The following is a 14747-nucleotide window of genomic DNA, read 5'->3' on the forward strand; positions in this document are numbered from 1 at the left end:
AGAGTGTAAAAATTACTAACCCAACTCCATTGAGTGGAATAGTAGGGAAAATGTTGGATAGCGGGAGGGAAAAAATTACTATTCCCACTCCAGTGAGTGGAACAGCAGGGAAAGTGTTGGATAGCGGGAATGTAAAAATTACTATTCCCAATCCAGTGAGTGCAACAGTAGGGAAAGTGTTGGGTAGCGTAGGGAAATAATTTAGTAGACCCACTCCTACATTATAATAAAAATTAATTAACAAATAATTAATTAATAAAATCTTATTTACCTCCCACTATTTTACCCTGGAAGAGGTGTGGCGCCGCGGCCAGGGTGACTGACTCCGGAATCTGGGGATCACGGTTCGATCCCCGGCACCAGCGGCAGATTAGCCCAGCACCATGTGACTCTGGGCAATAGCTTGCTTAATCCTTCCGACGGCCCCCAGCGCCTAGAGACCCTTACGGGTGATTGTGCGCTTTACAAAAATGTGGATTCATACCCTATAAACGTCACCTCCAATAGTGTAAAATATTCATAAATTAACATAATTAATTAACACGCATCCACAGGACCACCTCCGGAGTCAGGTCCTTCTCCTACCACGCCGCCAAGACATATAACTCCCTCCCTCTCCTCCTACGGCAGTCAGAATACCATCAGACCTTCAGAAGACTACTCAAGACCTGGCTCTTAGACCACTAGCTGCAGCCTCCCAGCGCCTTGAGACCCTCGTGGGTATGTAGTGCGCTTTATAAATTGTTTGAATGATTGATTGATTGATTGATTGAACAATTAGTTAATTATCTAATGACAATTAACATTAAAAATAAATAACCATCATATATAAATTAACACAATTAACACGATAAATTAACTTTGAATAAATATTATATACAAATTAATAAATATTGAATTTAATTAAAATGAATTCTCACTCTACTCCCCCATGAACATTCAACACACTCCCCCAAAAAGTCCATAATTAACATATTAATACATTAATAAATGATATTTAATTAATTACTAATTAATTAAAACAATTACACAATTGACAATATTATCAATTATTTAAAAACTTTTATTACTCACATTTTAAATATTTGCTAATAAATTAATTAACTTAATTAACAATAGTAATTATTAAACACTAAATTATTAATTAATATATTATTAATTTTGATTATTTAAATTACATTACTTCCCACGTTTATTCCCCTATTAACCCACAACCCACTACGGAACTAATTTATGCAAACATTAAATAAAATAGTAATTATTAAACACTAAATTATTAATTTTTAAATTATTAATTTTTATTATTAAAATTAAATTACTTCCCACTCTATTCCCCTATAAACCCACAACCCACTACGGAACTAATATAGGCAAAAATTAATCAACATACAATTCACTACCTTAAAATAATTGTAACATACATTGAACAAAGTTATATACTTTTAACACATATACTAAAATATAATACAATTAAGAAAAATGTATATAATTAAACTCAATATAATGACATTCGATATTACTTACCTATATGTCGATATTATTTTCAACTATATTATGCCTATTCTATATTCTGTCCACTCGATATTTTGGAGTCGATATTATGTCCTTTCGATATTAAAAATTTGATATTTAGTCCATTCACCACATGGATCTGGTGGTAACATTGGTAAAATGAAATATAACTATACATTTTCAGAAGAACCGCCCACACTAAATGCACAACAAACACTACTAGTTTCCGACCCTCGCAAGCACCTGGTCACTCAATTACACAACACAGCACAGCGGGACAAACCACTCTCAGAACCACCGGCGTTGGTTCGCAGGAGCACGTCTCTGAATACACAAATATAATTGGAAGATTGGGGATTCCGCTGCACACGGATGGTGTTGTTGACCTCATATTGTAAGCTATGTATCTTTCATTTAAAATTCCTACAATAAACATATTATACCCTGACTAAACTGTACCGATATGGGTTGCGGAGGGATGCATGCCGCGCTTGCTATGGAAAGAATGAAGCGGGTATTTTACGCATAGCTTGGGACTGTGAGCAGGTACCCGAGTACTGGGAAAAGGTGATGCACACACTCGGAGATATGACGGCAGATCAGGTCCTTTGCAGTCCACAAATGTGCTTACTAGGGCTAGTAAACACCATACAACCAGCAAATCAAGTGCCAAGCCTCCACAATTGGATAACATACATGATCTACTGTAAGTCAACACTGGAGACATATGCGAGGGAACGGCCAGTGGCCTCGCGGCCAGGAGATATATGGAGTCCATTGGTGTTCTACCTTATGGCCAATGCAGATATGTAAGCATGTGGGATATGGGAGCACCCAGGGTGGTGGATACATTATCAAATACTGTCAGTATTGGAATATGTGTTAGCCACAGAGCTAAACCTCGAAAATGTTTATGTCAAATTGTGAACAACAGTATTTTTGTATGCAGTACTTAAGTTTGAAAAATTCATTAAAAATTAATAAAAAGGAGCTGATAGCATGGCAGTATTGACCGAAAACATAGGTGTACGTAAGAGTGCATTGGACATGTCAGAGAGTTGCAACTTTATCCTGTTTCTGTAACTTGATCCCCTCCAATTTCTCACAGTGTGGTTACATTTCACAGAAAAGAATGGGAGGAAGAAAGTGGCTGCGGCAGGCAGACAAGTTTCTACAGGGCCTCATTTAGAATTTATCTGGCAGGATATTTCATCACAAACATGGCTGATATCCTGTCCACCGTGCTATAACTGCATTCAGGACTGGCTTTAGCATGGTGCGGCTTCACTGGGCACTGACCTGGAGTGGGCCCACTGACCTCAGGGGGGAGCTGTGTTTAGCAATAACTTACGATTTAAAAGCACCTGCTGCAGTGTTCCTAGTGCTTCGAGCTTTCAGGCGGCAATAAAAATATCAAGATAACTCTTGTGATTAATGTTCCTGCTAGAGAGAGGGATCAGAGTTTGCCGGGTGGCACCTTTAACTCGCCATAAAGTAGTGCAGAGGGTTAATATGCCTACCGCAAAGAATAGATCTGCATTTTATCTGGCTAGCTGAGTGGATTATTAAAGCCAACCTTTACCAGTGTTTTAAAACAAATGACATTTATTTGAGAGAGGGGCTATGGAGAGATAAGGAGCACTTTTTCCCTGTGGTAGTGAGGGAATCCAAAGAGGAGTTCATGAGGGTCGGGGAAAAAATGTACAGCCGCCCGGAGTGCATCATACCCTTCAGCCTTTCCCATCTGACAAACTCTAAATAAGGCGTGAAGACTGCTTCGTTGAAATGCACATTGCTTTGGGAGGACCATCAAGAGTGCTTTTAAGATGCATATGATTTGGCCACTGTAGCCACCTCCACATCACTGAGAGAAACATCCTTGGCGAATACTTACATGGACAACTTGGTTCTGTTGGACTGTGCATAGGCAATTCCAGTGGGGTTTATCAGATGTATTTCGTCTGGCAATTGTGATTTTTGAAGCAGTTTTTCCTCTATTATGAAAGACCAAGATGGAGCAGGACTGGCTTGTCGTTCTGTCCAGATAGGAGACAGTAGATGCCTGACATTAGTACTGAGCAGCACTTCCTAATCTGCCTAAGAAATGCAAATATTATACTCAAGTAAAACTCATTCAGCACCTTTGGGGCAAAGGATAGATGTGCTTGGAGTTCTACCTACAGGCAGTTTGATTCAGTGCCACATTTTGCAATCAAAATAGACAAAATTTAGGAATTTGCTTCTTTGGAACACCTTCCTTTAGAAAGTTGAGGAAATTTAGAGCTAGGATTTCGAATGCTGCACACCAATGTATCCTCAAAGTCAACATCAAATCTCTAAAACAAATTTACTTCAATATTCAATGCATATGTTTCTGGAATATTGATTTAGAAGGCATTTGCCAATCTGTACTTCAACAGCTAACTTGATGTACATAAAGGAAATCTAATTTTTTTCAAACTTACATGGTAATGGTTTAATGCCACAAAATGTCGTCACATGAGCGCGGCCTTTACAGATAACTCGATTTTCCAATAGGTGAACTATTCAAGAAATTAATAATCAAATACTATTTGGGAGCTCAAAATTATATTGATACAATTTTCATAACAGACGGTTTGCAGTTATGATATATAATCATATAATATTCATATAATATGTTTATATTAGGAACAAAGTTAGATCATATATCCATTGTTATGGATTAAATAGCCAAATATCATTATGATTGGATGTTATAATAAATAATGTTAACATGCTGTCAGTGGCAGCTTCTGGCAACAGAAACTGGTAGAGCAGCACTGGAGGAAGTAATAATTAAAAAAAACACTTACCAGCCGCTTTCAGTCCCACTGCGTCCCGCCCTGGTGCTTCTTTTATCTTGGCGACCATACAGTACAGGCTCCCAGACTCCTGATCCAATCCAGATGATACTCTCATGCTATAACCCAGCATGAGAGCAGCACTGGTATTGGCCTGAGCGGGCTGGTTTAACGCTCGCTTAGGCACAGGGAGTCTATGCCTTTCATCCACACGGCTGTACAGCACAGCTAAGTTATAGAAATGGAAGTGTTCCTGTCAGTTGCACACTTACAGTGTCCACCACTACTCCTCCCTGATGTCCAAGGAGGATGGCCCAGCCCACCCCGCCCCACCCTGCACTCATGGCATCGGCTCACTCAATCAGGGAATGAAAAATAAGATGGTAATAGGAGTGTTTTATTATCATTTTATTTTTCATTTTGCTAGCACCAAGCAGTGGGGCGGCGCTCCTCTGCCATGAGGAGCCGCTGCTGCATGCTATCCTACACCTTAATTCACCTCTTATTGATGGCACTCGATATAAATCCTGACTGTATTCTTAAATGAATCAGATCGAGAAAGCCTGCGGTGAGAAAGCAGACACGTTCGGTATTTAGGAACTCTTCAGCCATGGAGGATGCAAATATCAGTCATCACCATGAATTCCTTTACCATACCACATGGTACTTTACAATGCATGTAATACAACCCGTTGACCTGTACAGTGTATTGTATCGCATTGTTCTTTAGCACGAAAAACTGCCGGTAAGTGTATTAATCTCTCTCTCCATATGTATATATATATATATATATATATATCACCTAGTGGCAGCTGCCAGTAGGTAGTTATAGTTAGGACCTTGTTTCTATTCAACAAGTCTTTTTTCTTTTACCAATGTCTTTTGCACCGTTTGACGAATCTTTGCGAAATTTTCAAAACAAATAGAGAGGTCAGGTCAGCTGCTGTGTTGAAAGTTTCAGGGTGATTCGTCAAGCGGGGGATGAGAAAAAGCGGGGTCCCAAAACGCATTTTTCTCCATGTTAATTTCCATTGGAAATTTAAACATGACAACAGCCCGAACTGCTGAACAGAATTACACCAAATTCGTCAAAAAGGTAGCTCTTGGTTTAGAAAGCACTCTTTTTGTTAAATGTTGTAAATCGGTTCAGTAGCTCCTGAGAAATTTAAATATTTCTCAGATATTCAAATATGGCTGCAAAGGATCCGCAAACCTTACCCATCTCGTGCCTGAGATCTGACTGGCTGCCAACACCTGAAACCAGGAAGTGTTGGCAGCCATCTTGTGACTCGGTTGAACCCAGTCACAAGAAAAAAGGTTAAAAATCAAGAAAAGGGGGCAGGGTAGAAACACCCTGACCCCTAGGCCTGCTCTGGGGTCCCACAGAGACCCCCAGGGCCAAAACAAGCATTAAAAAAAAAATAATCTGCGGGATTCTCGTTGAATCCACAAATCCGGCTGAAAATGTAAAAAAAAAAAAAGCTCAGGTTACGGCACGCTGTTTCCTTGAAGCCCCCAGGTTGTCCAGATCCAGGGGCAATTTAAAAATAAGATGGCCGGGCCTGCGTAGGCCCCTGCATGATCCAGGGACCACCACCTCCCCGGGGCCTAAATTGAATGCATGGGGGGCTACAAGGCCCATCCGCAGCCCTGGAGCCCACCACCTCCCCAGGGCTTAAGTCGTTAAGAAAATGCATGTGGGGGCTCCTGTCCCAACACATGCCGCAGCCTCAGGGACCGCTACCTCCCCGGGGCTAATTATCTTCAATGCAGGGGTCCATGTGGCCCCCCTGCAGCCCCGGGACCGCCATCTCCCCGGGGCTAAATTTAGAAAGATTCACCTCCCCGGAGCTACACAGAAGATGGGAGTGGGGCCACGTGGTCCCACCTCCTGAATCCCTCCTTGGCCCTGGGGACCACCAACCCCCCGGGTCAGCTCCAGCAATGTCCCGGGGTGCCCACCCCCGGAACATTGCAGTTTGCTATGGCTTGGCGGGAGCACTGCTCCCTCCAAGCCATAGCAAACACTGCTTCCCTTAATGGAAGCGAGAGCATTGAAAATGCTCTTGCTTCCATGAAGTGAAGCAGAATTGCTTTTGGGCAGAGGGAGCTGCATGTTAGCAGCTCCCTCTGCCGAAAAGCAATGTCGGCTCACGCAGGAGGTGGGGAACTGGCAGGGACCGCAGGGGCCTTGAGGCTCCCCCGCGGTTCCCAACGAGAGGCTGGGTGGAAAATGGGCCAGGAAGAGGGCCTTGAGGCCCCCTCCCTGTTTTTTATTTAAAAACAAAAATGGCAAGGCCCCGGGGATACGGTCCCCGGGGCCGAAAAAGCCTGGTGAGAGGGCCGCACAGCGTCACTCTCTTACCTAATTAAAATTAAAACATAGGGCTAGCCCTGGGCAATGGGGTCCCCAGGGTCAGAAATTGGACTCAGGAGGGGGGCCACACAGCCCCCTTTCCTACATTAAAAAAACAAGAATCCGGTAATGCGCCGGAGGTCCCTTCCCCTTTCTCCACTACTCTTCAAATGCATCTCCTGGAATGCTCTTGGTTGTAGGATGAATCCCCCTTCGCTCCTGAGGGTCTTAGGGGCCAACTAGTCCACCAGTTACCTCCAGTAAGCCCCATAGGTGGGATTGCCAAGAGGTGGTCAAAGGCTATGCCTCTTTTTACACCACTCTTGGCACACTGCTGATGGGGGGATGAGGTCCCCTTGTGTCCTGAGGGCCTTAGGAAAACCCTAGAATTTCATTGAAAAAAACAAAAAGTTAAATCAATGTTATAGTTAGGTTAAAAACGTTACTTAGAACATAACACTTTACAGTTTAAAAAAAAAACACCGATATTCACTAGTTATAGTTAATTGAGTTAACTGTAACTCTCCCCATTTAACAGGGGGAAATGTACTGTTTTTAACATATCATGAGAATTTTAGTGCATTGCAGCCCAAAATCTGCATGTTATTTCCCAAGAGCTCAAAATAAGTGATATATACTCCAATAAATAACTTACCTAGGGGTATCGTTAATTATCTGGTGCAATAAATAATATCACTACCTGACAAACTCAGAATCAGGGACACATTTTGTGTTTCTTTCTAATTAACTATGATAACCTCTTTGGTCCAATTCATTCATTGCTGATGAAACTTACCAAACTACTCAATTCACTACGCTGTGGCAGGTGTATGCTGTCCTCCCTATCATGAAGAAAACAAAAAACAAAGTGGTTGAATACTGGTAATTTCTTGGGGCTGAAACCTTGTCCAGCAGTTGTTTGCCTGCCATGCCTCCACAGTTTAGACCCAGTCATGTGCAAATCAGTCTTGGTCCTGCTCCATTGGCAACAGTCCACCCCGAAAAGCCAAGCCAGGTGAACAGGAACATAAGCAACCCAAGACCGGTTTTGCCTTGTTTGAGGCTTTTAACCCCTTAACTGCTGGACCTCCCCCCGCCCCCCACCCCCCATCCCCCCCCCAGTGCTGAGCCTTTTTTTTGGCAATTTGTAGTAGTTCGCGTTTAGTAACTTTTTCTCCGGATGCAGCTTGGTTCTAGTGGCACAGCGAGCACAGGACTCGCATCCTCCATTTCCTGGCATGGATAGTGCCCTATAGTTTCTTGCAATCTTTCACGTCTATATAGTTAATCAATAAGCAATCTTTGGGCTGTCCTGTGGGGGCTTTCCTGTGCCTGCAATGCCTTTAAACAAAAGTACTAAGGCAGAAAATCAATAGTGGGGTGTCGTTTTCCCAGAAACACCCATATAACTCTATATAAGTTGCAACAATGACCTCCCCCACAAAAAGTCACATTGGTTTGCAAGGACCTGCCAATATGATGGCTGAAGATGGGCTATGGTGTGTCATATTGGGCAAAATCAGAAACATGAGTGGAATAACTTTCCTTATGAATAGACTACTTTTGTGCATTGTACTATTCCCTTACTACAGTACCAGTACACACCTTTGTACAACACTCCAGTCATACATCAATACATTTATGCAAGCACATATGCAAGTCATTCACAAATGCCACAAAAACACCAGCAGAAAAAGTAGCAGATGTTCCATATCTGCCAATCTCCAAGGACCATATACTTGAAAATACAGACCAATTGGATTTGTCAGAGCGTGTGCTGTATTAGATCTCACAGCTTATTCAATAGTGCTTTCCTTTTCCCATTTGTGGACTTTATGGCAAAAGCATGGGTTTAATTAGTACAATCATGTAATGGACATTTCAGTTGGAGTGCAGAAACATAATACAAAGATACATTTTGTGTGAATATATGTTTTTTTTATTCTAACTCACACCATTTGTTTACTCTGAAAAGATAGGTTGATCATGCAAATGAAGTTTGGATTGTGGGAAAGCAGCCTGAACCTGACAGTTATGATGGTATAGTGACCAATAGGAAAGGTATCACTATAGCAGCACCTGGGGCAGACTGTATACCTCTGCTGTTCTCTGATCCACTGAAAAAAGTGTGCGGTGCTGCTCATTCAGGTAAGAATGTTACACTATTTTAATGACTAAATAAGACTGAATAGTAGAGTAAATCCAGTAGTGAAAAAGAAAATGTTGTTTGTTTACGTTGCTATTCAGTAGGCCTTCCTTTCGATGTTGTCTGTAAATGTAACATGCCAAGAGTGAAAAGTAAATGGTCTTACCAAGAAATCTTTTTAACATCAAGCTGAAAAATGTGTTCGATATTTCAAGCTCTGATGCAATGAAAATGCCTTTAAATGTTGTGTTTTTTGCTGTGTGTTCAGAGACAGAGGTCAAAGTCAGGCTATGTCTTCGGATGAATTGCTATTTACTCTTTTCACATTGAGAGTGGTGTTTATTTTTCTTAATTAGACTGCAAAGTGAAAAGATTGTGTAAAAGGAAATATGTGACAATCTTTCTGGAGCACAGGGAGTATGAAAGGAAAGACTATTGGACGTTGTTTGTTTTCTAACAACAACATTTTAATACCTGAAAATCAACTGTAAAAATATTTCAAAATATATCAGCAGTTTGGAAGGAAGTTCAAGGAACAAATGAAGCACTTTTTTGGGTTTTTCAGAAGTGTGAAGGAAACAAAGATTTTAATATTATTCATTAATTTAATGTAGCACACGCATCAACCCAGTAGGGGTATCTCGGCGTTTGGTCAAATTCAAGCCTGTGTATGCGAACTAGAACAGTACTGTTTTTAATGATTTCCTGAAATTGGAGTAGTTAGGACAGGTTCGAAGAGAATAAAGCAGACTGTTCTAGGTTCAACCTAGAAACCAATCAAGACACTTTACCTGGCGATGTACAAATGATAAATATTATCAGAAATCCTATTTCCACAAACATTATTATTTGTGTGTGATATATTTTTTGTTTTAGTAAATGTGGGTGTCTGCTCAAATCAGATTTATCATAGTTTTGCGTTGCCCTTGCGTCACACATGGTGTCTCAAGAGCAAAGCAATGCTAAAGTGAGATTTACCAAGCAACGCAAGGCCACCTTGTGTGACCCAGCATTCCTTGGTAAATCTGGAGTAACGCAGGCAGCGCAAGTCGCTGCCTTTAATTACTGTGCCACGGGACAGCATCCCATGGGCGGACTATGAGGTTTCCGGCTCATCCTTCCCCGGATTTTGGTGAATTCCCATATTTACCAAGACTGGTACACCTGGCAATGCGTCAAAATTATACATCTTCCCAGGGGAAGAGCAACAAGGAGAAATAAATGTTTTTCTCCCCATTGTTTCCTCTTTCTAAGTTTGCTGCATTCTGCAGAACACTCAGAAAAAGAAATAGGTTTCAGAGGATTGTTACTGTGCAGGAACGCCTTCCTGCACAAGATACTATCCTACAAGGATGCCTGCATTGATGCTAGGCAGCAGATTGCGCGGCAGAGCAGACACAGAGCAGGAATGTGCCATACACTTGTATATATGGCACATTCCTGTCTTCTCCCTTTCATGTACTGCAGCAAGTTGACTTGCTGCGTTTTACTGGGTGAACGATTGATGAATCTTGCCCTTAGTGGCTATTTGGATGGAAAATGTGCTCTCTGTAACTTACAGTGAGCTGCTGTCTCATGCTCTTGTAAAATATTTGCAACAGTATGCTCCAAAATGCACCAGTGGCTACATGCCATACCATTACCACTCTCCTGCTGAATGGGCTTGATTAATTTGCTACAGTTTGTGTGTTGCTTGGCTTTAGATATAACATTGATGGCAGCCCCCCTCCCAAATCAAAACAGTGCACACTCTTGTAACTTCTGGAAAAGTCAACATACTTAGACATTCCGCTTTGCTCACAACAGAGAATGCCCAACATGCTGCTGGTGGCCAGCCCCACTGCGAATAGCCATGCAGAACCTGGTCATTTATAGAAACAAGCTCTTTTTTTATTTTTATTTTTTAGTCCTCACCAAAAAACATTTTGTAATAACTTGAAGGCACACAGTATAAATTCAATTATAGTCTTTATTTAAGTTCCCACATGCACGTCTGTAATGAGCCGGGGCAACATCAAAATGGCCGGCGAACTAACTGCCAATTGTCAACTGATGTGCATGCCAACGGGCAGCATGAGACCTAAGCCTCGGGCGCCCACGCGCAAGGAGCGCGAGGCGGACCAGCCCACTACATATATCTCCTTTCCTTAAAGAGGAGAGAGAAAGGAAGGGGAGAGCTAAAGAGAGAACAAGAAGAAACAAAAGAGTGCAATACAGAAGTCACGTGGCACTAACGGGGGTATCTAAATGGAATCCTAATCTCTCTTGTGCTTCTCCTCAACACTGAGGGAGAATGACCAGTATCTTGATCACTGCTGCCTCTAGGAGAATCATGTGACACATCATTGACAACATTAGAATTCGGCAAACCATCCTTTGCATTTTTCACCTTTACAACTTTGTTAACATTCCACCAGTATTTCCCATCGACTCGAACTGCACTTCCACATACTTTGTCTACAATTTGAATTTTACTGAACTTAGATTCACCTTTCTTTACATAACCTTGTTTCTTTATTCTGACACAGTCGCCTACTGCGAACACTCTTCTTTTGACACGCTTCCTCTCATCAAAGTATTCTTTTTGTTGGTACTGGACCTTTTCAATCTTGTTTCTGACTCTTTCATCTAGTTCTTGAGGAGTAGATTTGGATTTAAACCATTTAGACATTCATGCGGATCTAAATTCGGTACAAGGTTTTCTACCTCTCAAAAGTTCAAATGGGGATACTCCCATTGATGAATGAGGAATAGTCCTGTAGAACCATAGCATTGTCCTTACACTCTGTGGAATAGCCTTGTTGTGCTCAATGGCCCATTTTACACAGTCACCAATTACTCTATTGAGCCTCTCCACCAAGCCATTGGTTTGGGGGTGGTAAAGAGAGCTTCTGAGGTGGGTTATGGCAGACTCTTTTAAAAATTCTTCTACATCAGCAGACACGAACTGTACACCATTGTCTGAAACGATTGATAATGGGAATCCTTCTCTCATGAAGACTTCTTTCATGAAGTCAAGAACCTCTTTTGAGTCTACATTTGACACAAACTTAACCTCAGGCCACTTAGTGTAATAATCCATCATCACGATGGCAAACTTGCTTTGGTGGGGTAGACAGTGAAAGGGCCCTAAGACATCAATGCCAAGTTTTTCCCATGGAGCCCCAGGGAGTGGTATAGGAGTGAGAGGGGAATTGACAGTGCGAAGACATTTGTCACTGGAAGACCAAACAATACTCTCTTGTACTATAACATCTATGTCCTTGTCCATCTGTGGCCACCAAAAGTATTCTCTGACCCTACGTTTATTGAGAGTGGCTCCAAGGTGTCCCTCATTGGCCTTTACTAGTAGAGATGGTCTGATGATCTCAGGAGGTATATGTTTATCTAGCCTGAATACCAGACCAGCCTCGATTGACAGCTCTTCGCAAAAGGTTGTAGAAACACACTCACATTCTTTTCTCTTGGCCACCCTTGAGTGATATACTTCTTCACCTCTTTTAATGCTACATCTCTTTCCATGGCCGCTTTCCAATTTTCTTGCACAACCGAACATACATTCATCAACTCAACACTGGCTATGACACAATATTCTTTTTCATCACCATCATATTCGTCATTACATTGCATGTCCTGATTGGTGCTAGCTGGCAACCGTGACAAAGCGTCTGCCCTCACATTTTTCCCACCTGCAATGTGAACAACATCAAAGTTGAATTGTAATAGTCTTGATGCAAGGCGGGCTATTCGAGGTGTGGCATTGTGATTGTTTGTATTTCCTAAGATTGCCACCAAAGGTTTATGATCCGTTTGAAGAGTGAACTTACGTCCCCATAGGTAATGTTTGAATTTTTCTATGCCCTCCAGCATGCAAAGAGTTCTTTCTCCATTACAGAGTAATGCATTTCAGCCTCTCTCAGTACCCTGGACGCAAAACCTAAGGTGTGTTCCTGATGACCAACCTCCTGTGTCAAGACGGCCCCCAAGCCATAGTTGCTAGCATCCACTGTCAGTGTGCACGGTACATCGTGCACAAATGGTTTCAAGGCTTTGACAGTGCTCAGTTGTTCTTTCAGCCAATCAAACGCTTGCTTACATTCATCATCCCACATAAATTCACTTTTGTCTTGTAACAATCTAGAAATTGGGCGTATTTTAGTAGCATAATCTTGGATGAAGCGAGCATAAAACTCAGTAAGACCCAAAAGAGATTTTACTCCTGCTTAATCCTTTGGCGCTGTAGCATCCAAGATGGCTTGAACCAGACTAGGCTTCGGCGTGACCCCTTCGCTTGAGATGGTGTGACCCAGATATTCCACTTTCTCTTTGGAAAACACACACTTGTCTCTTTTTAGTACAACACCATGCTCCTGAAATATTGACAGAATCTTATTCAGAATCAGGTCGTGTTCATGCTGATCCTTTGCAAATAGAAGTACGTCATCTTGGAATATCGCTATGTTTTTTATGCCTTTAAGCAAATTGACCATTACTCTTTGAAAGACAGAGGCAGCCGAAGCCAGACCAAATGGCATACGACAAAATTGGAACAACCCAGCGGGAGAGTTGAAAGCAGTGTAGTGGCGTGAATCTTTGTCAAGTTCAATGTGATGATATGCAGAGGCCAAGTCCAGTTTTGAAAACACTTTGGCCCCAGCAACCACTCCCAACATTTCTGATATATTACGTAAAGGGTGTGAATCCACCCAAATCACCTTGCTCAAACTACGCAGATCAATGCAAATTCTTAGTTCATTTTTTTTTTTCGAGCAACGACCAAAGCGGAAGACCAGTCCGAAGACTCAATGGGTTCAATTACTCCTCTCCTCTGCATGGACATAAGTTCTTTTTCTACATCTTCTCTTATGCTGAAGGGTATACTTCTGATTTTGGTTCGACAGGAATTGCATCCTCCCTTATTTTTATTTTGTGTCTAAATCCTTTAATCTTTCCTAATTCTCCTGAAAACACTTTTGGAAACTTATTGAGCAACTCTTCAACATGAGACTGGTCGCGAATTGCCAAAATCTGTTCACTTGCTCCTGGGCATAGCATCATTCTAAACAAGCCTTGATGGAACCACCCTAATATGTCGAGGCCATGTACAGCTACATATATTTTCCCATATATATGTCTGTTCTATAAGATCAAAATGTCTTCAAAATACCCTAGGAGATCTATTTTCCTTCCTTCATAGGATACTGGTTCCCGATCTGGAGGTAGTAAGGGTCTATTTCCCCATTTTTCTCTGAAAAGTGATTCTGTGATCATCGTAATCCTTGCACCAGAGTCCACCAAAAGTCTCAGTTTCTTCTCACCTACATCAATGACCACATACGGATCCACACAGTCGTTTGGATCACCACATTTTATACCACCTTCATTGACCACTAAAACCATGTCTTTTAATTCATTTAAAGTATTATCACTTTCGCTTCCACTGGAATCCTTTACACATCCAACTTGGTTTATTTTTTTTCTCTGAGTTTGACATACTTTGTCAAAGTGCCCCATTTTCCCACATTTGCGGCATGTTGCATTCCTGGCAGGGCATGGTCTTCCACTTTTTGTGTGAGAGGGATACCCGCATCTAAAGCAAATGTAAGTTCTTTTGAAGCAATTGTTTTGCTGATAATCTTATTTTTTCACGTAATTTCTCAGGCGCACAGGTGTAACAACTTCTGTGTTCTTATTTTCTAGTTCTTTAATAGAGGATTGCGAAGTTTCAATGCTCTTAGCTATACGGATGGATTCATCCAGAGATGGATTTTCCAACAACAGCAATTTTTGTCTGATGCTTTTGTCAAGGCATTTACTTATGAATTGGTCGCGCACCAACTGTTCACTAAAATTTTCAAATTCGCCATCTGACACCATCATTCTCAATGCAGTTATGTACGTGTCAACATCT

The 14747-nt window shown here is 41.6% G+C and overlaps 1 protein-coding gene across 2 annotated transcripts in view; it reads left to right on the top strand.

Moving 5' to 3' along the window:
* Window positions 1-14747, top strand: part of LACC1 (laccase domain containing 1) — a 178373-nt gene that overhangs the window by 58794 nt on the left and 104832 nt on the right. Inside the window, exons 4-5 of one of the 2 annotated variants that reach the window (XM_078657300.1) lie at window positions 8670-8838; window positions 9193-9280. In XM_078657300.1, coding sequence (XP_078513426.1) covers window positions 8670-8838; window positions 9193-9280 — 257 coding nt within the window. The remainder of the gene's footprint in view (window positions 1-8669; window positions 8839-9192; window positions 9281-14747) is intronic. The other variant, XM_078657301.1, reaches the window with a different exon arrangement.

Source organism: Lissotriton helveticus, chromosome 8 (genome assembly GCF_964261635.1).
Source record: "Lissotriton helveticus chromosome 8, aLisHel1.1, whole genome shotgun sequence".
In the NCBI taxonomy this organism is placed as follows: domain Eukaryota; kingdom Metazoa; phylum Chordata; class Amphibia; order Caudata; family Salamandridae; genus Lissotriton; species Lissotriton helveticus.